Source organism: Aulonocara stuartgranti, assembly GCF_965226115.1.
Source record: "Aulonocara stuartgranti genome assembly, chromosome: 16".
NCBI lineage: Eukaryota > Metazoa > Chordata > Actinopteri > Cichliformes > Cichlidae > Aulonocara > Aulonocara stuartgranti.
Genome location: NC_138952.1, coordinates 20,416,486 through 20,439,914, shown reverse-complemented (window position 1 = coordinate 20,439,914; position 23,429 = coordinate 20,416,486). Strand labels below are relative to the sequence as shown.

The window sequence follows — 23,429 nt, the reverse complement described above, 5'->3', positions numbered from 1 at the left end:
AGCTGGAAACAGTGACCACCTCACATGACACAAGGGTTATTACCCCATCGTGGCTGCTGTGCATCCACAGCACCCAAATATCAGGCTAACCTGATATTTATTCAAAGTTGAATTGATGCTTGTGGTCCAATTAAAGGGAACTTGCTGGGGGTTCATTTACAGCCCTGATTTTCACAGGATTCATAGGTTAGAGAAAATCATATTTATTTTATACTGGCCCCTATGCAGCCTGTCAGTTCATCGTTTCCTGAGACTTAAATACACCATCATGTGTGATCATGGCCTTAAATGGTATTCCAGATTGAAAAGCAGCTGGTAGAGCTGGTTAACACTGAAAATAAAAAGGGAAAAGACAGAGACAGAGAGGGAGGGAGAGAGCGGTCTTTGCAGAGCTACTTGGAACAGTAGTTAATGTAGGAAACTTACCCTGGCACCCTTCTCTGGGAAACATTTACAGCCTCCGCTGCAGTCTCTTCCACCACAGGGGACATTGTGCTTCTTCCCACCCTGCAAAAAAACAAAACACACAAAAAAAAGCCCACATTACATATTGTGCACTTCAGGAGTGACTATCTGTGTTTGTGTACGCTGCTGATCACGCCAGCACCTCTGTTATATCAGCACGGATGACTGTGTATACTACTGTCTGCACAGTTGTGTATCTAAGTGTTTTCTGCAGAAAGGGTATTTTGGAAATGGCTCGAATGAGTCACAGAGGACATTCATTCATAATGGATGGTCGTCTGTTTATGAGAAAAAAAAAAGAAGGAGAAGAAGCTGGGTCCAGCCACAGACGGGAACAATCTGCCCTTAGATGTCTGCATACCAACCAAACCACCCACCATCACAGGCTCATCTGTCCTAGACATGACACAAGCACAACACAGACCAGAAGAAAGAAAGTGAAAGTAGCCACTCCCCAGCTTTGCCAACCCACAGGTCAGAGGTGGCAAGACCCTAAGCTAACTGAGAAAGCTTGAGGCATTAATCAAGTCAGAGCTGAGGCTGATACAACTTCACATTTATCTTGTGCTTTGAATAAAATCCCCATTCACGGTCTAATTCGAGCACATATTGCCTCTGAAGCAGAAACATTTGAACTCCCGACAAAACCATGAACACAACATAACATGTACAGAACCACACCTCAAGCCTCGATACCTCAAAACGTGGACTTTAAAAAAATCTGCTCATTTTGAGATCACTAATTCAGCTGCTCTTTTTATATATTTTCAAGTTCATTTGTGATGCCTTAAAGCACCCAGCACTGCTTCCATTGAACTGTATGATATGAATAGAGCAGTTTAAAATGTTCCATTAAACTTCTACCCAGCAAGGCCGAGAGTAAAACAAATCAAACCAACACAGAAGGCTTGGTTGCTGTATTAACTCCAAGGTAGCAATGTTTAGGGAACTAGGGTAAAAGGCCATTCAGTGGCATTTTAGTAGCACATACAGATGTTACAGAAACTGCCATGTAGCTGATGTATTTCATGACGTCTCACACTCCCTACCTACGTCCTCCACCCACACACCCATACCATAGCCTGCTTAAGCCTCAAATGCCTCAATATCCCCCCTCTCTGTCGTAAAAAAAAAAATCTAAATGAGCACTTTATGCCCACAATGGCAACAAAGTGGCAGATAAAGAATCAGAATGATTCTCCTCCTTAGTTTGACAGCCGATCCCAGCAGCCCTATTTACAAAGGCCACATTGAGACCTTGTTCATGCACAAAGACCTTCTTTTACCATAGAGGCATCGTCCTTTATTGGTCCCCTATCTCCAACAAAAAGACCCTCTTCCTCTCCCTTATGGAATGCACAAGGCTGCATTTCTTTGTTAACAATCAGTGGATCTGAGGAGTTCCTTTCAAACCACTGTTTGATGCCTCAATGGATTTAATTTAGCCTGCATGTGGTGTCAGACTCCAGCAAACTGCATGCTTTCCTTATGCCCCACATTTCATCTGATTATTTGAAACGCAGTATATCCACATCAATCAATCCCATGCAGAGGGATTACCTGTATGACAGGAATTTTTTTTTTTAATTTTAGGAAAAGAGACATGAAAAAGGAAGGTGATTTCAATCAGAATAAGGATGTAACAGAGTCATGGAATGACCTTTCTCCACATTAGGGTGGAAGTCCAAAAGCACAGACAATAGATTGCGTCATCTCCAGATAGACTCACAAAGGAATGGGTCCCATATAGGCAATTACACATTGTGGAGCAATGCACTATCAATTCAACCTTAGGTTACAGGCTCAAAATAGCTGATGGCCGTTTCAGCAGAGGACAATAGGATTGCGCTACAGTATCCTGTTTTCTCCACCCACAGTCACAATAACCCGCAGTTTGTCAAATCACCTTTTCCATAGCTTTTGCACGCCTTGGAAACTGAGTTCATGATAATGTGCAGGTGCATTTGTTTGTATCCGTTCAATCCCACTCGAAATAGTGGAACAATAACTCATCATATCAAAAAATACTGAGACATGCTTGTCTCAAATTATATTAAGAAAAAAACAAATGCAACATACTTTCACTAAACCAGTAAGTTGATAGCAACGCTATCCCAAAGTGTGTTTGGGCTCACTGTGTTTGGACACAGCCAAGCTGTCTCTAGACTTGCCTCTAAAAGTCATGTGCTTCCAAAATAACTGTGGTGTAGTTCATTTGTTTTTCGAAAAGCATAAAAGAAGAAGTGCAAAGCATTAATTTGTTGTAGATTTAAGTAATATTTAAAATCTACTACTCCTACTGCTGATGGACATGGGATCTCTTTTAAGAAGCAATCGACAGAATATAGTAGCACAAATAGTAACATATGAAGACAAAAACCAACAATTCCCTATTTACCATATGAAATGTTGCACTAGATCACACCATATCAGAAAAGTAACGGATAAATCCAGACCACCATGCAGCATGGCCTACGCATGGAGAGAAATGATCTGCCGTTCCATCACCTTGAATTAATGAGCAATCAAATCTGATAAGCACATTAATACATATTAGTGTCGCATGAGTTCTTTGATGTTACCAAATAATGTCATCCCAGTGTCGTAAATGGTAAAAAAAAGAAAAAAAGGTAAATGGCCTGTATTTGTATAGCGCTTTACTAGTCCCTATGGACCCAAAACACTACATTCAGTCATTCACCCATTCACACACACATTCACACACTGGGGATGGCAAGCTAAATTGTAGCCACAGCTGCCCTGGGGCGCACTGAGACAGTAAGAAAGACAAATTCAATTCTGATATATTTTACAGCAACAATTTACTTCAAGCAACAGTCACCTCAATGGGGTTTATGTTGTTTGGCATAGACCCAACAGTATTAGAAAGAAACCCCCCAAATTACACGACCCCGTATGATCAAGCAGTTGGTGACAGTGGGAAGGAAAAACTCCCTTTTAACAGGAAGAAACCTTTGGCAAAATCAGGCTCAGGGAGCAGCAGCCAGCCACTGTGACTGGTTGGGGGTGAGGGGAGGAAGAAGCAAGGAAAGGTAAGAATTTTTCAAAGCAAATCAGATATCAGATATTGGATCTACACATGATGTGTTGCTGAATTGTGTTTTGCAAAACACAATTCGAGTTACAGTAATGAACTATGTTGGACTGGTGCAGAGCAGCTGGTGGTGTTCATGGCCATTTTAGGTGGCATCAAGGGTAGCAGACCTCGAGGTAAATTTAAGATGATAAAGTTGGTTAGATTCACAAACTTCCTTGTCGATCTTTTTACAATTGCTTTATTGTGCCTAGGGTTTGTTGCGGAAATTTTGCTTATCTTGTTTAATTCAGCTCCACAAAGACCAGTGAGCATCAGAGCGCAGATCAGCTCATCAGAGTCTGCACACAAAGAAAAACTGACTGGTTTTTGTTATAAGTAACTCCTTTACTGTAATCATAAGTCTCACACCCAGGCATGATAAGCAAGAATGAAACAGAAACAGCTCTGCACATTCAAAGAGCAAATGTCTCTCATTAAAGAACACATCAATTTTATTCCTTTTTTCAATTCACAAAATGCTTTCAGAGTACAGATGAAAACCTCTTCCCATGCCTTTGTTATGAGTGCTGTCACACAACAGCACATATGACATGAAACAATTCCCGTGAGCCACAGCTGTTCCTTGAGACCCGGTTTACTTTGATTGGTGATCCGCGGCTTCTCGTTTACAGTATGACTGCAGTCATGATCATCTTTTATGTTCTGTGAACTGCTTTCAGTGGTCTGCTCAGCTTCACAATTACAATCACGTGTGTAAATGTAAACAGTGGTTCCGCAAAAAAGGACGCCCTCTTAAGATATAAATGAAGTTCTGCATTTGTTTATAACACTCAGACCACACACGATTGAAAAAACAAAAGGTTCTGTCTGACCGAGTAGTAACAGACAGTTTTCCACTCCTGGTCCTTTGTCTCTATGTGCCAAACAGAGCCCGACATCTTAACGTGACATACAATTAAGAGATCTTTCATCAGAAGTAAATGATCAATTTGTGCTTAAAGAAACACATTTAGTAAAAGCCACTTGCCTGGTGTCCTGAATTACCAACACTCAGTACCTTAAACCAAATTTATAAGAATAAATAAATCCATATAACTTGAATCAGTCTGGAGCCATTGATGGCTTATTTTCATATGTAGATCAAGTTTCAGTGAACAGAGCTTTAGGGGTGAACATGCAAAGCTGCTGTGTTCATAAAAATATTTTTTTCTCTGACGAAATTTGTAGTTCTTGTTGCCTCCCTCTTCTTTATGGAGACTGCAGAATTGCATCACTCTAATTGTGCACCAACTCCTTCAAAATATGTGAAATTAGTGAAACTGAACCAGCTGGGTCAACATCACCCTATCATGCTCATGTTTTTCTCTCATACTTTGGCTTGGATTATTACATACACAGTATTTTCAGAGGTATTTTCATTATTTTAGCCTATTTTCAGAGGCTCAAAATCAACTGGATAGTTGACCGATGAGCAGTTTCATGGCCAGGTGAAGAGCTGAATCTGATTGTTTCCTGTTCCCTCATTATTTCTTAACAAATGAAGCAGGTGAAGGACCTGGAGATGATTCCAAGAGCTGGACTTTCATTATATCAGGTTTTTACTGGAATTTTGAAAAGGTCCAAAAATATATAAGATCCAAAAACAGCCAATATAATACTTTTGTCAAACATCTAGGAAATAAAGCTGAAAGTTTGCACTTCGGTCTCATTTTTAGTGATTTAAAATCCACTGTTGTGGTGTGTAGAGGTCAAATTTAAAAAATAAGTCATTCTCCAAACCTAAACAACCTAAACTATAGGTAACTATAGTTTAGGTTGTTTAAGACGACACTACAGGTTTAAGACGACACTACAGTGGTGGGTCTTATCACCAACGGTGATGAGACGGCTTACAGGGAGGAGGTCAGCGCCCTGACCCACTGGTGTCAAGACAACCATCTCACCCTCAACGTCGCAAAGACAAAGGAGTTGATAGTGGACTTCCGGAGGTGCAGAGAAGTACACACCCCCATCACCATCAACGGCGCTGCTGTGGAGAGAGTGAGCAGCTTCCGGTTCCTTGGTGTACATCTGGCTGAGGATCTTACGTGGTCAGTACACACAAACAAAACAGTGAAGAAGGCGCAGCAGCGCCTCTTCTTTCTCAGGAGACTGAAAAGATTCGGCATGAGCCCCCGCATCCTCAGGACCTTCTATCGCTGTGCCATTGAGAGCATCCTCACTGGATGCATCACCACCTGGTATGGCAACAGCACCGCCTACAACTGCAAAGCTCTCCAGCGAGTAGTGCGGTGCTCTGAACGGATAATTGGAGGTGAGCTTCCCTCCCTCCAAGACATCTACAGGAAGCGGTGCCTGAGGAAAGCGGGGAGGATCATCAAGGACTCCAGTCACCCCAGCCATAAACTGTTCAGACTGCTTCCATCAGGAAGGAGGTTCTGCAGCATCCGGTCCCGTACCAGCAGACTGAGAGACAGCTTTTTCCATCAGGCCATCAGACTGCTGAACACGTCATAGACACCTCAGCTTCACTACTGGAACTTCAACATTATGCACTCCACACTGTATATAAATGCCACTTGTTTTGCACATATTCAACTCTGTATATTTTATATATTTTATTATTATTATTATTATTATTATTATTTTATTTTATTTTTTTACTATTTAATTTGTAAAAATGTGTATACACACACACACACACACACACGTAGGAAAATATTTAGTATACACATCCAGAAATGCATACACTATTATATATTGTACATATATTTATTAGTTTCAGGTTGGCCATTCTTGTATTTTGCTCGTTTGTGTTGTTGTGTTTGCACATCTCTGTTGCTTGTGGGGCTCGCACACAAGAATTTCACTCGCATGTGCTGTGCCAGTGTGCCTGCACATGTGATGTGACAATAAAAAGTGATTTGATTTGATTTGATTTGTAATGTCTATGCGGCTTTTACACATAGTCACTGCACTTAATATGTTGTTGCATTTCTACAGCACCACACTGTGGTCCGCCAGCAATTCAAATGTCGTTTACATGCATGTCTGTCCTGAAAAATACAAAGTACTCTGCTTAGTAAAAACTCTGAAGACCGAAGATTAGTGTCATCCATTCACTAGTGTTGAATAATTACCATGAGTGGTTTTTGGAGAACATTACTACAACAAACTTGATCTTTGTAGAAAAGTTCACTTCATTTTACCCCAGACATTACTGTGAAAGTTGGATATGATTAGCATATGAATTCTTGGGTTGAGCAGAAGATTAGGAAGAAAAATGATGAAATCTCTTCTATGTCCTTATAAAATTTGATGTTAATGCCATTCTGAAGTAGAAAACAAGATTTTTGATAACTGGTTTAGTTGTTTAATTAATATTGAACTGTAGTACAGAGAAGGTGAGATAGTGTAATGTGCCGACCCTCTTGCCAAACTTAAAAATTGCTATGGTCAAAAAGTCAAATTGCATCATTTAGTTAGACTGAATCTAACAGATTTCTATTTGTGAGCATTTCCTCTCATCTTGTTCACTTGTGTCGACTACAAAACAATCAAATCCTGTGTAACCAGTCAACACACTTTTTTCTAAACCAATTATCATCCTGTACTTTATAAAGAAAGCAATCAAAAGTCATCACAAATTCCCAAGAACAAACCAGATGCTTTAAAAGTCATGCTTTCCTGAAAACCATCTGTCCAAATCTCGTAATTCAATGAACTGTAACAGTAAGTAATAAAATCAGTTATCGAAAACGTCGCTGATTAATTGGTGAATCTTTTAGCTTCCAGCAAGTCACGCTGCACCACAATCTCACAGCTGAATCAGATGTGTTGTTGGTTGGTTTGTGGGCAGCTTGACTCACCACAGTCTCGGTTTTTCCCCTGTTCCGTATATGTTAGTTTTACCACAGACAAAACCGCTTCTTAGCACTTCCTGTGAACGCCAGACGCAGCCAAAATCAACAAAGAAACTCAGGCGGGAGGACAGGATGATGACAAGACAAAAAAAGATGAAGGAAAATACAGACAAAACAAACTGAAGGCGAACTATAAATAAATATGCAGAGAAATAATGTCGGACTTAGGCTGAAATTAGAGACGCATTCTTATCATTTTGGCCTCCAACCTGCAGCACTAAAGAAACCACAAAGATCAGGGGTTGATTTGTGGTATTTTAAAGCAATCAGCAGTCCACGTGACTGATGCAATGAAACGCAATGGACTACTAAGCTCTATAACCTTGAGACAATTTAATGTGCCCCCAAAACAGAAGGAAACAGAGAAATTCAAGTCGAGATAATCTTTTAAACATAAGTTAGTGCAGATAAGTGCATGAGGCAAGCATCAGCGGATTCCAAGAAATGCAGCATGAAGGCAGACGTGAGTGTGCACAGCTGGACATTCCACTTCTCCCTTGCCTATTTTCCAGTGAAACATGCAAACAGAGTATTAATAGGAAAAAAAACATGAATAAAAATACGGTGAGAGATGTTGCCTGACTAGAGCAAAAGTGATAAAGCAGAAATTCTTCTAAAACATACTTTTTACACTAAAGGGTTTTTAGCACTCTTGCTTATTAGATCGCAACTATTTCATTAAAATATCTAAACATCAACCAGTCACCACTGATGGCACAGGAAGATTTTGGGTAATAAAACAGCAAACTCCCTTTGAGCTGGTTTCTCTGTATCTGTCACGGTCCTGGGTCTCCTGACCCAGCGTTTTTAGTTCTTTGTGATTTTTGTATTATTGTACTTGTGTGTGATTTATTCTATGGCTTCTAGTTTTGATCCCTTGCCCTTCATGTCTCTCTGTGTCCCCTCTGTTCTGTGTAATTGTGTGTCTTTGCATGTTTGAGTTTCTTGTTTTCTGTCACTCTGCATTGTGCATTATGTTCTCATGGTTGGTTTTTTGTTACTCTCTCTAGTCTAGTCTCTTGTGTTCCCAGCTGAGTATTTCCCTGTGTATTTTGGTTCTTAGACCTCTGCCTTATGGTTTATGTCTCTGTATTTCTTAGTTGCTGTCTCCACTGTGTCAAGTTCGCGTCTCTGTGTGATACTTCCTGTTTTACTTTGATGGTCCGTGTCTCATGTGAATGCGTCCTGCTTTGCTTGTCTCGTCAGTCCTGATTTCTCCCAGCTGTGCCCTCCTTCTGTGTCTCATTCCCCTCGTTACTTCCCAGTGTATTTAAACCCTGTGTTTCTCTGAGTCAGTGTTGCGTCGTCCCTCATGCTGTGTGTGGATCTCCCTGTGTCTCCCTGTGAGTTCTTAGTTTATGGTTTCCCAGTTTAGTCTAGTTTTGTATGTTTGTTCTACCAGCAAATAAAGCTGTGTTTTGAGTTCACCTCCCCGAGTCTGTGAGTCCTGCATTTTGGGTCCAACTCCTGCCTGCCGCACAGCGATTCATGACAGTATCAGAGGTATCAGATGATCAGAGGTCACAGCCTGCTGCAGGATGAGCCTTTGATCTTTGGCCTTGGGCTGGTGTTAACACACTATGAGGAAAACTGAGGACAGAGGTATAAAATATGGCTGCTGTGATCACAATAATGAAGAGTCAACAGAAACTAAATCCTCCCAAAAGGGCCATAAGTGGTTTTTTTGTGGGATGTTTAACACAGGCTTTGCTTATTCTTAATATTAAGGATTTGACCTTTCCACTTTGACCTTAGCCAAGGAGCCAGATGCCCGATCCCACTACTGAACTTTGTAGATGCTACACTCCTGTAATTACTGTCTGCTTTGTTAGATATTCAAACAGATGCCTTAACTGCCACAGATATGACTGATATCTCAGCGTCTGGGAAAATACACTGATGCTCACGATAGTTTTTCAGTATAAAAAGAAAAACAGATCAAATAACATCCTGAGCATTGTGAAATTTCCTTAGCAGATAAGATGAAGATCACACATTAAAGCATGTTCCAGCTGCTTATGTTCATTCTTTAAGAGTTTGTATGCAGATCTTTCAGTTTGCTCAAAATAAGCAGTGCATCATGGTGCTAAGTGCTTATTTTAAGTGCTTATTTTCCCTCATGCACCTAAATTTACAGAATTCACTTCTACCACTGGACATGAGAATAAAGAGGACTATCATCACCAGCAACAGTGCAAAGTGGGGAAGGTGGAGTCAATCTGCAAGATGAGCAATTAACTGGTGGCTTATTCTTTTATTTATTAATTACAAGTACTTGTCTATTTTGCAGAAAACGTAGTTCAATCTCTACTTTGAGTGCTTTAAACACATTCAAAGGTCTGGCTTTATTAAGGTATCATCTCAAACAAGTAATTCAGAATAACTGTTCACTGTTAAGATAAAAAAAAAGAATTAATAAAATATAGTATATTTTGTAATCTAGTGTTTGACGTTGGTGTAGACAAGACTGGTTCAGACCATCCTAAACATTAAACAACAGCTATAGCCAGCCATCTCTGACCAGTGCCTTCATGGCATATTACAAACATGTTGTATATATTTGAATTCCAATAAAGTGCGTGGCTACAAGAATGCTGTAATATCATTATTACACGTAGAGATTAGATATAATATGTGTGACCTAGGAAAGAGCACATCTATAGAAATGCATCTGTTTTCACTACTTTCATGCTTCTGCGCTCCCTCCTGTGTGTCTGTGTGTATACATTTGTACAGTGTCTAATCGCTCACTGTTACGATTCCTCAAGGTTGCAGCTGCCATTCATCACACTAATGATGGTGACGTTAAAGAGAAAGCTCAAGCCCGTGAACTTGAAACACCTGGCCATAAGTTCACATGAATCTGTGATGGAAAGATGCTGCGTGAAATGTCTTGATGCATATTTGTACTATATCAGTGCTTGCTGTGATACTCCCTTTGCCAGCAGAGAACCATCTCAGTGACGGATTCTCTGGAAGCACACAAACTGGAGTCGACCTTTAAATGAAGAGCAGAGCCCGACTGATATACATATGATACCATATATAGGCTGAAGAATTTTTTTTTTCATTTCAGACACATGAAACACAACAGATTTTCCTAACGTTTGTGATGAGTATTTATTCATGATTCCTTCCTAAGATAACTTTTTAAATTTAGTTTATCGGCTGTTATAAATGTCAATACCAGCATATCGACAAATCATATCAGTTGATATCAGAGCTCAAATCAAGCGGTAACTTAAAAGGAGACTTAAAAGAGGACAAAAAGTTGTGTTAAGGACATGTTATGGAATCTTGTTTACAAAATTTTAGGTTTTATTTCAAAATTGCAACTTAAAAGCACAAAATTTGTATCTATTTCAATCCAAAATCTTTGCTTATGACTGGCAAAAAACATTTTTTCTTCAACTAAATTAAAATTTTGTAGTCATTTCATCGTGCCCAGAGTTTTGGTAAATACTTGCATTATTAATGAGTGTAACATAGGTTGCTGATACATAGAAATGTTTTGCTAACCACTGAAGTAAATGAAACAATAACTTGTTCATTCATTCTTTAAGTTGAATTGCAGTCTCTTTGGTTATTTCACAATCTCTGTAGACAGATATCTGTGTATGAATATGTAAAGTTTAGCAAAGATCAGGATTTTTTTGCCTTCTGTTTGTGTATCTGTCAAATATCCACTGAGCAGTCATGTGTGAGCAGACTTTGGTTGCATGCAGGTAAACGTGTGGAGACCAAACGGAGGATACAGTGCAGCGAGAGTAAAAGAACAAATATTCAAATATTCGGTGGTCTATCATCTGGTGACAATTTAAGCTTTTATTTGTTTTTGTTTTTTAAATTAATCTGCTTTTATAAACAAAGCATGGCACACAAAAAGGAATGTTTTCATCAGATATCCGCTATCTGGATATCCTCAGCTGTTATCTCCAAAGACCTTAGTTATAACTTAACTTTTCATGTCAAGGTCAAAAGTAACCATCCAATTTTAGCAGTCTACCACATTAAATGGTCAAAGTGTAAATCCTTATGACAATGCTAGCGTGCTGATGTTTAATGCTACATTAAACATCAGCACGCTAGCATTGTCATAAGGATTTTAATAGCATGCTAATAATAGTTGTCAGGCAAAGCTCCAACCTTACTGAACCACGAGACTGGCTCTAGACTTTAAGTCATGTTAAAAGTAATTTAGATGAAGAGTACGGTAGCACAGCATTTGTTTATATTCAGCCTTTTCTTGTTATTTCATCAGCACACTAATCCAAACACTGTAAAACTATTTAAAATCAAAATACTTCTGTTAGTGCTCAGTCTCTTAAAGATTTCACATGTGGATTCTTCTGTGGAGTTTAAACCTCCAGAAGTGCTTAAAACACTATCAGTGTGGGCCGATTCCATCTGGCTAATGCTACGGCCTGTTGAGAGAAGCTGAACAATATCTTGATTCACTGCCACGCTGTTTGAAGCCTCCCTGTAGTGTCAGTGAATCCAGGACAACAAAAGAAAGAATTTGGGTGAAGACATTTGTGATTCACTGGATAAAAAGAGAAAAGACACATCTCCAAAATAACGCCCGTGGCTGTGAATGGGAAGGTCTAAACATAAAAAAATCTGAAGTGGGCTCAAACATAAAAATGAAAACCAAAGACCAAAACATGCTGGCTGGTGCTGCTGTCTGGCTGTGTGACTCCTATGTGCTGTACTGTTCATGAGTCTGTAAAATTCTAAATGAGCTTAATCTCTGTTTAAATGAACAATACAGAAACTTTCCTCTCTATTTTTTCTTCAGTCAGGCAGTTTTAACCAAAGATCTGATGGCTTAAAAAGTAAGGCAACATGTCAGCAGGGCGAGTTTATACAGCCAGTGCAGCTTTGTCTTCCGGCAATAGTCCAGCACTGAACAAAATCAAATAATCAGATTTGAACTGTAACACAAACACATATACATACATCACATCCAGAAACAGGAAAATCAAAACATCAAACATCACCATGTTTCTTTTGGCATAGTGATAACATTGGCATGTCTTGATATAACACTAAATGTCCCAAAAGAACAATTATGCCCCAGTCACTGTTTCTTTCCTCTTCAATAAACACTACAACTTGTATACATTATCGCATCTCTATAACTAACTGTGCTTCCTGTTCCGTCACCAACTTCCTGCAGCAGAGCTAAATTCCCCCGTGTGCACTCACAAACCCCCAGAGGACATGTACATCTACAGAACAGGAAAAATTAAAAGAAAATAGGAACATTTTAACACCATAGATCTGTGAGAGCAATGAGCAAAAAGAAAGATAGGACAAACACTGAGAAGAAATAAAAGAGACAAGCAGTAGTAGTCTAGTACAACAGGTATAGCACAACAATACATTTAAAACTGAATAGCAACTTTGTCAAAAACTTGTTAAAACTGAGGTCTTTTGATAGAAGGCCTCAAATGGCACCAGCTAAAAGACAGAGCCAACATAATCAAAGGAAGGGCAAGTCAGCAAGTTCATCTGGCTACAGAAAATCCAGATCCTATTTCAGAATCAGAATCTGCCATCACCAGCTCCTTATGCGAGCCACATCTGGAACCTAAAACAGCAACTGTTTTACCTGGATTTCACCAATCGCTGGAATGTCAGTTACACAAGAGAAGAAGAGAGAATAATTGCACTTGATGGAATCAGTATATAACTAATAAATGTGTGACTGATTGATTTTAGAAGCATGCTACACAAATGGAAATTCAAGTAGTGCAACAGTGAAAATGACATGCAGGGGCAGAGGGACAGATCACTCAGCAGAGAACAGGATGTGAAGGAGAACATGAACTGAAGCAGGGGGACCTGAAAGCAGCAGGACAAACTCCCACTATGAGGCTGGGATCCAGTGTAAACACAGCTCTGGTTTCTGCTCCATGCTTGACAAACTGGGACCTTCCCCCTCCTTAACTGGTCTTGGGTCAAATGCAGGCTTAACTCCATTTCCCAGTGGGCCACTCTCCTAATCAGAGCTTCCTGCTACATACTGAGCTAAATCAACCTGGGATTATTCCAATTTCTGTTCTGGACCTCAGGGCTTACAGGTCAGGCTTTCAGACTTTGTTGTGTTGATACTTGTGCTGCTCATCAAATGACATCAATGACAGACATCCAGATGGGGAGATCCATGCAGCAGCGTCATCGCTCGAGAGGATTGAGAGTAGCAGGGTTTGTTTTCTTCTAGTTCTTTTTATGAGGAGACCAGAACCAGACTTAGTGTTAGGATGAAGGACAGAGGAGGTAAAGTGAGGAATAAAAAAGCCAAACAGAGTGTAGTCACGCTGAATAAAATGATAACTATACATTTAACAGATTACATGTACAACATTTAAGCAGAGAAGAATCTTTGTTAATAAGTAAAAGGGTAAGAAATTATAAGAATTTTAAAGGAAACAAAAATGCAAGTATCAAACTGCATTGCATTACAGTATATTCATAAGTTTCTGAGACATGTCATGCACTGGTACAACCTTAGTGGTTTCACTAAGAGAAAAGTGAGATGATCACTAAAATTATCAAGGTTCATTTTCTGGGAATTATGCATATCTGAGCCAAATTACACAGCAATAATATCCCAAAAAAAGAAGAAGAAGAAGAAGAAGAAAAAAAAACACAGACAGGGCATTGGAGAGACAGACAAAATTGGACATGGTCATGTTATCACAAAGCGCATTAACTTTGCTAACATTCTTCCCATGACATGAAGTAATGAAGTCTAATCAATTACTGCACAGCTGGGATGGAAATTAATGGTCTATGACTTCCTGCCAGAAGACAAAACACAACAGTGAGATCAGAGGCTGGAGATGCCTGAGATCATAGTTAGATACCACCTGCAAGATTTGATCAAACCTACACTTCAGTGCTTTAACCCCCCGCCCCCCTCCAAAAAACCCATATATCAAATCTAAGAGTACAGCTCATTGTCAGCTCGTTGAGTAGCACTACTTCTACAAAGAGGAAACAGATGACTGTCACGGTTCTGGGTCGGTTCGACCCAGCATTTTGAGTTTCTGATGTTTTGGTTTATTTTTGCACTATGGGCTGCCCTTTGATACTCTTGTGCTTTGATTGTTATTGGAATTCTAGGTTTCTGTTTATTCGTGTTTAAGGATTTGTTGCCTCATGTATAGTTTGGGTTCCATGCGTTATTTTCTGTCTGCCTCTCAGTGTTGAGTCTGTGTGTGATGGTTTCTGGTTTCCTGTTTTACTTTGAAAGTTCATGTCTCATGTCAGTGTGTTCAGTTTTACCTCTCCCCTTTCTCGTTAGCCTGATTTCTCCCAGCTGTGTCTCCCTCTTGTTGCCCATTCCCTGATTACTCCCCTGTGTATAAAAGCCCTGTGTTTTCCTGTGCTCCCTGTTGTGTTGTACCTTCAACTTGCTGTGTGTTCATGATTTCCAGTTCTCCAGCGCCTCAGTTTAGAGTTTTGTTTTGCTTTTCTGAGTCTTATTTTATGTAGAAGTTTGTCCAGCAATAAAGCTGTGTTTTCAGTTTAAATCTCGTCTCCAAAGAGTCCTGCATTTTGGGTCCACCACTCCTGCCTGCCTGCCACACAGCCAACCATGACAGACGACAAATGTAGGAGGAGGGCACAAGGGGGTGGGAGATGAAATGTGAAGAAGATAAGCTCTGAGAGGAAGAGCGAGGACAAACTGCCTGGCAAGGGTCCCTTTCAGAGATGGATGAAGAGAGGAGACAGAAGACAAGGGAGATGAAAACCAGGAGCTGGATGAGGCTATAAAAGGAAGTTAGGGACAGAGTTATACTGAGAGGATGAATTCTGGGAGGACGAAGGCTTTAGAATTCCTTCAGCACAGCCTGATTGGACCCCTGTGCCCCTCAATTAATCACTGCAAGATGGAGTAAGGGGCAAAGGACAGGGAAGATATATGCACAGTGTATAGGGACTTTCCAGAGACCACATCCAAACTGAATTGATATCCAAACATTTTCTTATGGTACCGCTTCCTCTGTGGCATAATCTTATACAGACAGTATTATTACTGGGCCAAATTTTAGAATATACTTCCACAGTAAATATATTGGAGGCATCTGGAGATACAGAATAAACCATTTGTGAATGCTACTGTAGATCTGTGAGAAAATCTGACGAATACAGAACGACAGCGAGTTTGTGTTCGAGTCTGCACTGTAGTGTACACGAGTCGGGTTTGTCTGCACGCTGTCACGCATGACTGGGATGAAAATGAAGCATGACTGGTGATTATCCATGTAATCAAACCACTGGTATCCCTATGTAGCGTGGCTTGTATATTGAACTTCTTCGTCATTTAAACGTCTAAATAATCAAACACACACATAATTTAAAAATTTGTTGTGCCAACAAAAGCATCGAAGGTCGGTATAAGACAACCTTTATATGCATATGTATACTTAGCAAACAAGTAATTTAAGTCATTTCACATTTTCCCACAGTTTAGTGCCCTTAGTTTTTATTAAGAGAGGTCTGGAAAGTCAGTGAAGCAGCATGGATCGGTGTTCAAAACTGAAATCACCACATGAATATTTCAGAAAAAAACATCATTTTTTTCGGCCTACTTTACAAACAAACTGTGATTTAAGTGTGTTTAAAGAGTGAGAGAATTCCTTGGATTGGGAATTTGTTTCAAAACTCTCACAGTAGTTTATTAACCATAAAGTAATCTTCACACTACTAACTCAGACTCCTCTTCTGTTTTGCCTGATGCGTAATGTAAAGCATGAACAGGACAGAATTTATGCTGCGAATATGTTTTTTATAAACTCTGGAGTCCCGAAACTATGTGGGGTCCAGCAGGGCCGTAAAGAAACTCTGACATATTCAGCTCCACCCGGCTTGCTTTTCCTGTTTAGAGCTTCTCTGGATCATCTATTTTCTCTTCGCTCGATTCTGAACTGAAAAAAACTTTAGTCTCACACATTCACACACTCCTGCCAACGAGAGATAGCAAACTGTCTGACTAATTTAAGACATGTTCCACCGCCCCACAAGCATCTCCTTCATACTTATTCACTGTCCTTGTAATCGTCTACCACTCTGCTCTCCTGTTTACGAAGGAAAGCTGAACACCAGTGGTGCAAGCAGCCAAGCGCACCAGAGCTTTCCTCATGCTTACAATGCACAAATGCAAAGGCTAATAAAACAATCACCAACATAAAGCCACATTTTTGTAAGGCCAACTTCAGAGGAAACAATACTTAAGCAAACAAAAGACCCACGTACTCTGCATCCACTCACATGTGAGCACACACGCACATGTCTGCCTATCAACACGAACCCAACACCATACAAAGGCAAGGAGGTCACGAGATGTGGAAACCACTTGTCACCTCTGCTTCAATCTTTCTTGGCACATGAGACAAACACACACACACACACACACACACACACACACACACACACACACACACACACACACACACACACACACACACACACACAGCTGTGACAGGGAAGCCCCACACATGGACTTCTCATCTGAGACTGTGGCTTCCTGCTTCCAGCACAATGGGCTCTTCCCCTGATTGTTACAGCCGGGCACCTTCTATGTCAAAGCCGCTATTTTGGCAGTGGATGTGTTAGCCATATTTTCAAACCCTTATCACAGGCAGACATCTTCTCCTGGCCCGGACACCCACCTTCCTCTCCCGTGAAACAATCCCACTTGAGAGGTCAGTCACGTGTCCGCATTTCAGTCACGTGGCAGTCATTTATAGCAAGCTTAAAACCTTTCCTTGACTGTCATGGCTGTATAAGTATAAGTGAAAAAGAGGGGGTAATTGGAAAAGCAGATGGTACTGCTGGGCTTCCAGGTACCGCAGCAGTGTGGGGCCAAAGATGTCTCCTACACAGTCACGCATCCTCTGCCAGCATCAGCCCCCGAATTCCATCACATGTTGAAATATATACTCAAACACCCTGGAATGAAACCCTCTCAAAGGGACGTATTTGAAACATCCTGTTAACATTACTCTCTCAAGAGCCTTCCTTCTTCCACCAGCAGATCTGGTTAAAAAAAAATTGTGCGCAATATTTATCTGCATGTAAGAAGCCTGGGCTGTAGCAGTGACTGCCCGCGCAATTCTTTTTTTTTGCACTCATAAGTGTGGAAGTTAAATTTTCCCACCAAAGGATGTGACCTCCATGTCCAGTTCATGAAAATAGAAACTGTCCCTGTGCAAGGTGAGAGGACATGTGTTGTCCAAAGATATTTAAAATGAGATTAGATGCAATAAAATGCAATAAATGCACAGGCATGCATCAGTCTCTCCAAATGGGCTATTTTGATAATTATTGTGCCAGTGTTTTGAAGTTTCCCTTTCAAGGTCATCTCCAGGTGCAGCTCTGGACAACTTCCAAATCACTCCACAGAAGTCCTGTTTTTGTCCACTTGCTTGAGACCTCAAACTAATGCAGGGAGGTAATATGAACTTTTGTGTCAAACTGACTGATCATCTCTTTGTGGATCACAGTGATAATGAGTGGATATTCAGTGGCTAGGCCCGAAGGTGGCCATCAGACCAAGAGTAAGACCTCCAGCGTGCTGGAGCCAGCATTGTTTTTGACATGAATATGTCACAGTGGTGACCTACTGTACTCTATCTTCTAGAGCAGGGATGTCAAACTCATTTTACATCATCGCTCATGTATAGCTCACTTTGTACGTGGAGTGAACCAATGAAATTCCCCTTTCTGTCAGTCTAAAGAAGTTTATCTACAAATTTAATCCTTGAGATATCTTAAAACAAGAAAAGGTTTAATTTCAATATTAAATCTCAGTTTTTCTGTATGATGAAGAAATGCTGCTGCAGTAAAAAAAAGAAATCAGTCAGGATGACTCTTTGGGACTACATTGTAAGAAATAAACTTACTGCAGACCCATAGTTAAAACAAAACAAGAATACAGTTTTTTTTATAGTGGATATTTTAAATTAATTCCTTCAGTGTAGTATGAATGGCTGGGCTGTATAAAGGTCCAAACTTTATGAGATTCTTCACATTTTTCCTAAATCATCCTCTGGGCCAAATTGGAGTCTTTTCCAGGCTGATTCTGGCCTCTGGGCCTTATGTTTGACACCACTGTTCTAGAGGCATCTGAGGGACAACGTTGTGTTCGAACATCTTGAACTGTGGTCACCAGAAGCCAGATTAGGCTCCCTGCAACTTTTTTCTCTTCCACAAAGTGAATTAAATTTGAAATGTCTGAAGACACTGGAGATGCAGGACTTCCAAGGAGAAATATAAAAGCAAAAGCTGTACAAAAACAGTGCAGGGTGGATTAAGGCGACTACCTTGGAGGGGCCTTTAGGCTTTGTGTTCACACACTGATGTTAGGTAACCTAAATCTATGGATCTTGAAGAAGCACTTACTGAGTAATAAAAAAAAAACTCAACAAAAAATATGAAATGTGATTTAAAAAAAATTGAACAGTGTCCCCTAAAACTCAAAAACCTTAACTTGGGTGATCCCTCTTTCACGATCTCCTTCTCAGACATGTCCAGACAACCTCCAGCACAGATGCTATTTTTAGATCACTTCCACTTGACCTACATGTGCTCGCTGTTTTGCCTGACATTCACTGTAATGTCCTGAGGCATCTGGGGGAGAACATTCAGCAGAAACAGTCTGAATTCGGGTGCCTTTTCAAGATTCTCTTCCCTGCCACTTGGTATATTTCGAAAGTGAATGAGTGGAAGGATCATTGGTTTGACACACTGAAGGAGATACAGCGTGCGCTACAGAGCCACAAGTACACAGGAGAATAACAGGACTTCTGTGGAATGATCTATAAATAGCAGCTGTTCTGGAAACTGTGCAGAGGTGCATGAGTAGGAGATCTTGAACAAGTGGTCAAATTTAGATCAGGCAAGGTTTTTGATTTTTCAAGGGCCAACATTTTTGATTAAACCTTATATTGATGAATAAGAACTGTTCGCTCGCTGCAAGCTTGCAGTTTCTCATTACAGCGCGTCATGTAGCTGGAGTCGAGTGTTTTAACCAATGCATGAAACTATGCATTTTTAGACATAAGTTGCAAAGGCCGCCGTTTTCTTTGTGAGTATTTATTACACGCGTACTGCGGGGAAAAGCCTGTTCTAACGTTTGAGTCTAAGGTTTATTTTTTAGCACCTGGCGGCTCTTTTTTTAAATTCTCATCCGTAAATAATCTGCTCTTTCACGTGATTCAGTTTATTTTGAAAAGTCTCAACAGGATCTTGAGCTTTATTGTGAAAGGTTTATGTGGAACATAAACAAGCGGACATGCGATGCTGTTACTGTCGTTGTTGCTAACAACGATGCATAAAAACAGGCACTTGTCTGTCTGTAGTGTGGTTATACAAAATATAAGAGAAAGAGAGAACTTTAAAAAATTAATATAGCCACTACAGTGACCATCAAAACGATGAAAAAATATTGCCGTAAACAGTTTATTTTGCGACACCACAAAGCAAACGATAGCGTAAAATGAAACAGACGTTTTTATATCGTCATCCGATATATATCGTTATATCGAACAGCCCTAAGACAGATTGTGAAATAATGCACTTCAATTGCATGGAAAGGTAAGAATGATTTGCAGCAGTGACTTTCAGAATGTATGCTTTTATCATCATGGCAAATTAGATCACGCCCACGTTCCTCTATCAGGGAGCTAACACAACACCACTGACTATAACGTTTGCTGGTTTAGCATACCTTTGCCTTTAGTCACACCACAACTTAAGGAAATCTGCTTATTTGCAAGCAGAAAAACACAAAAACTCTGGGAATAGCAAACGAAATCTCATGTACCAAAGTTTTAACAGGCCGGGGAATTCCAAGTGCAAACGTAACATGGAGACAGATGGTGGGAATCAGTTGTACAATGATTTTGTTTAAAGGAGTGAAATAGTCCCGAGGGTGCGATTTTCATATAATATTAAACAGAAACATATTTTTCCAGATCTAGCTGGGATTTGGGGAATTCTGTGTCAAATGGAAAACATCATAGTGACATGTAGTTGGTAACCGTTTCCCCTAAACCTCGAAAGATGTGAAATATCTTCAAACACCTCATTACCTACAAGCTATAGCTACTGACAGTGACTCCTTACTATGTTTTCAAAAACTTCTGTAATGTTTGAAGATGGAAATATTTCGCCTCAAAAAAATGTTTATTGCAAACTGTTTATCCAGTTTACTCGTCTGCAAAGAAAACATGGATATCGTCAAACTAAAATTAGCCGGCTGTAGCCCAGCATCCCTGCCTCGGTGAAAAAGCCTGACAATACACAGAGGAGCTGAGCCGTGTCACACGCTTCTAATCAAGCCCTGACCAAATCTGATAAAAGCGAAAGACAACGGGACCTTTTCATCACTCGATAAAATAACCTTTTATCTGAGTGCCTTGAGTTTGATATTAAAAAACTCAGAGAGCCGCCAAACATCTGATATCATGCGCCAGCTGAAGTCAAAAGAAACACACAGACACACACGCGTACCGAACGCTTACACAAACAGTGTGCACATGGACTCAGCATCCCAATGGTGCACTGTAAAAAAAAAAAAAAAGAAAGTTGCAAAACGTTTTAAAAAGGTTTTTAAAAAGGCCAAATTAACCAACAATGAAAGTTTTTTAAATGTACTCTGCAAAGTGATGATTTGGTGCTTTTTATAACAGTTGCATTTAAGATTAAGTTAAGAAAATGTGATTTGTTAAATTGTTGTGTATCTTATTCCAGAAGCTAATCAGGGACAGCTTGCTCTCACTGGGAGTCGAACCCACGCTCTGATCTTTGAAAATGAACTCACCAACCACCTTTATCGTCTAAACACATTCACTTTGTCTCAGCTCCCAGCTCAACAGCTCTAGTTCCAGATAAATGCAGTGCAAACACAATGTGCAAAACTCACAAGCGTAAAAAAATTCAACTTTTAATTTGGGTTTTTAAACAATGAAAGAAAAAATAAAGCAGACCCCGCAAGGTCTGGAGAAAGAAAAGTAATATGTGTTAGTGTGGAGTCTTCGCCCCTTGAGGCAACTGTTGTTGTGATTTTTTTATAGGCTATACTTTGGCTCTGGAAAATCTGGGTGATGGTGTTCACTCGTAGGCGGGTTAAAGTGTGAAGATGCTTCCTTGCCCGTGTCAGCAGCCAGGTGCAGATCAGATTTGCACGTCTACATTTAGGAGTAGGACAGTAAGAATGATAGTTCCTTTCTTCGATCTCAAATTCTGGACTAAACATGGAAGTCCACGGAGGATCCACAGAATGGGGCCCCACTGACCAAAGAATAAAAGTGCAGATGCTGACATTCATGTCATGTCCAACGTCAAGACCTCACACACGCAGAAATTATGAAGCAGTGTTTAAAACTTTACCACAGAACCACAAGCATAATTTTAAAAAGTGCTTCCTGCACCACTGAGTTTCATAGGCTTAAGATAAAATGACAGCTCTTAGGAAGTTGCTCTGCTTATAGTTAAACCTGATGAAACTTTATATTTGTTTTAGACAACTCAAAGCAGAGGCTGAGGTTTGTGGCTTTTACCCCAGATTTCGTAATAGCAGAGCAGCATTAGGAAGGGATCCCTTTACAGTCACTATTTACCTGAGGAATAATCTGGTAGTAGAGCTGACTGTACACTGACTGCAGGTTTGGGAGTTTTCATGCCCCTCTGTGTGCATGATCTTATTGGGCCATAGCAGATTCAGACACTTGGAATAGTAGTAGTAGTAGTAATAGCCTTGTGAAAAAGCTCTGGCTTTTTAATTTTTCATAGTTTAAGCCTTTTAATGTATAACATGTAGAGCCACTATGATTAAAATGTGCTGTATAGCATTTATCATTAAAGTAATGAATCTGTTATGGGCTGCAGTGGTGGTGGTGATGGTGTATTCTTGATTAATTAAAAAGAAATGGACACAAAGTGACACATTTAAACCCATAAAGCTCATACTCAGCATCATCCTGCTTGCAGAGGTCATGGCCCCACTTCTCAATCCGGGGTCAAGAAAAGCATACCATATGCCCATATTTTAATCCTATTCCTGTTTATTTGTTTTGCAAGAGCCAAAAATGTGGCTGTCCCAATTTAAACTTTTAAAATTGCGACACCAGTAATCCCACTGAAAATGCTCTTTGCCAAGATCCCTCCTACCGGAGAAACCCTCTGGTGCTGACACGCCCATTGTTCACACACCGAGGTCTGCGCGTTTCTGCTGCTTCAGACAGCAACTTCCAAGTCGAGAGACGCAATCAGCATGACGCTTATGCTTTAATTTTACAGATTGCACATGTCAAGTGAACTCTCATAATCAGAAATGAAAAGATCGCGTTAAATTTAAACTTACTGCGTGCACTTCTGAGGAGAGGATGGCAACGACGAGGCACAGAAGCAGCAGCCTGTTCACAATAATAATTTAAAAATTAATAAAAAATAAAAAACGCGTAAAAATCCTGATCAATGAATCATGTGGTAATCATGTGCTGCCTTCACGCTGTGCTTACCTCAGGTTTTTCTGTCCTCTCCCGTGTTGTTCTTGCATGGTCCCCACTCACGCGGACCGCAAACTCAAGTCCCACACAGTTTCACGTGAACACGCTTTACAGCATGACTGTCCGACCTGAGACACAGCGGAGACGCACGACGTTAATAACTCTGGTTAATCACGAGTGCATACATATGAGACTTTCTGTGTCAATATTCATTCATTTTTAGCACTTTCACACTCAGTTCCAGTTTCGTAAAATGCACTACTTACGGTCACTCCGGTCTCTGTGCGATGGTTAGACGAAGGAAAAAAGTTGGGTATCACGAGATGCCCAGGTTCCCCGTTTGAAAAGTTTAAGATCAGCTTTATGTTCCACGAAAACCTCCTCAAATATTCTTGCAAAAGCACAAATGTGTGCCGACTAGTCCCTCTGCTTACCGAAAAGAGTCGGAGTGTTTGTAAA

At 40.2% G+C, this 23,429-nt stretch overlaps 1 protein-coding gene across 2 annotated transcripts in view; it reads right to left on the bottom strand.

Moving 5' to 3' along the window:
- The window catches only part of col4a2 (collagen, type IV, alpha 2), a 69,028-nt gene extending 45,613 nt beyond the window's left edge, over nucleotides 1–23,415 (bottom strand). For both annotated transcript variants that reach the window (XM_082507262.1, XM_082507263.1), the window contains exons 1-4: nucleotides 23,237–23,415; nucleotides 22,983–23,098; nucleotides 22,826–22,877; nucleotides 427–507 (exon numbers count right to left, since the gene is read on the bottom strand). In XM_082507262.1, the coding sequence (XP_082363388.1) occupies nucleotides 427–507; nucleotides 22,826–22,877; nucleotides 22,983–23,020 (171 nt within the window). In that variant the 5' untranslated portion in view covers nucleotides 23,021–23,098; nucleotides 23,237–23,415. The remainder of the gene's footprint in view (nucleotides 1–426; nucleotides 508–22,825; nucleotides 22,878–22,982; nucleotides 23,099–23,236) is intronic.
- Between the last annotated feature and the right edge of the window lie 14 nt (nucleotides 23,416–23,429).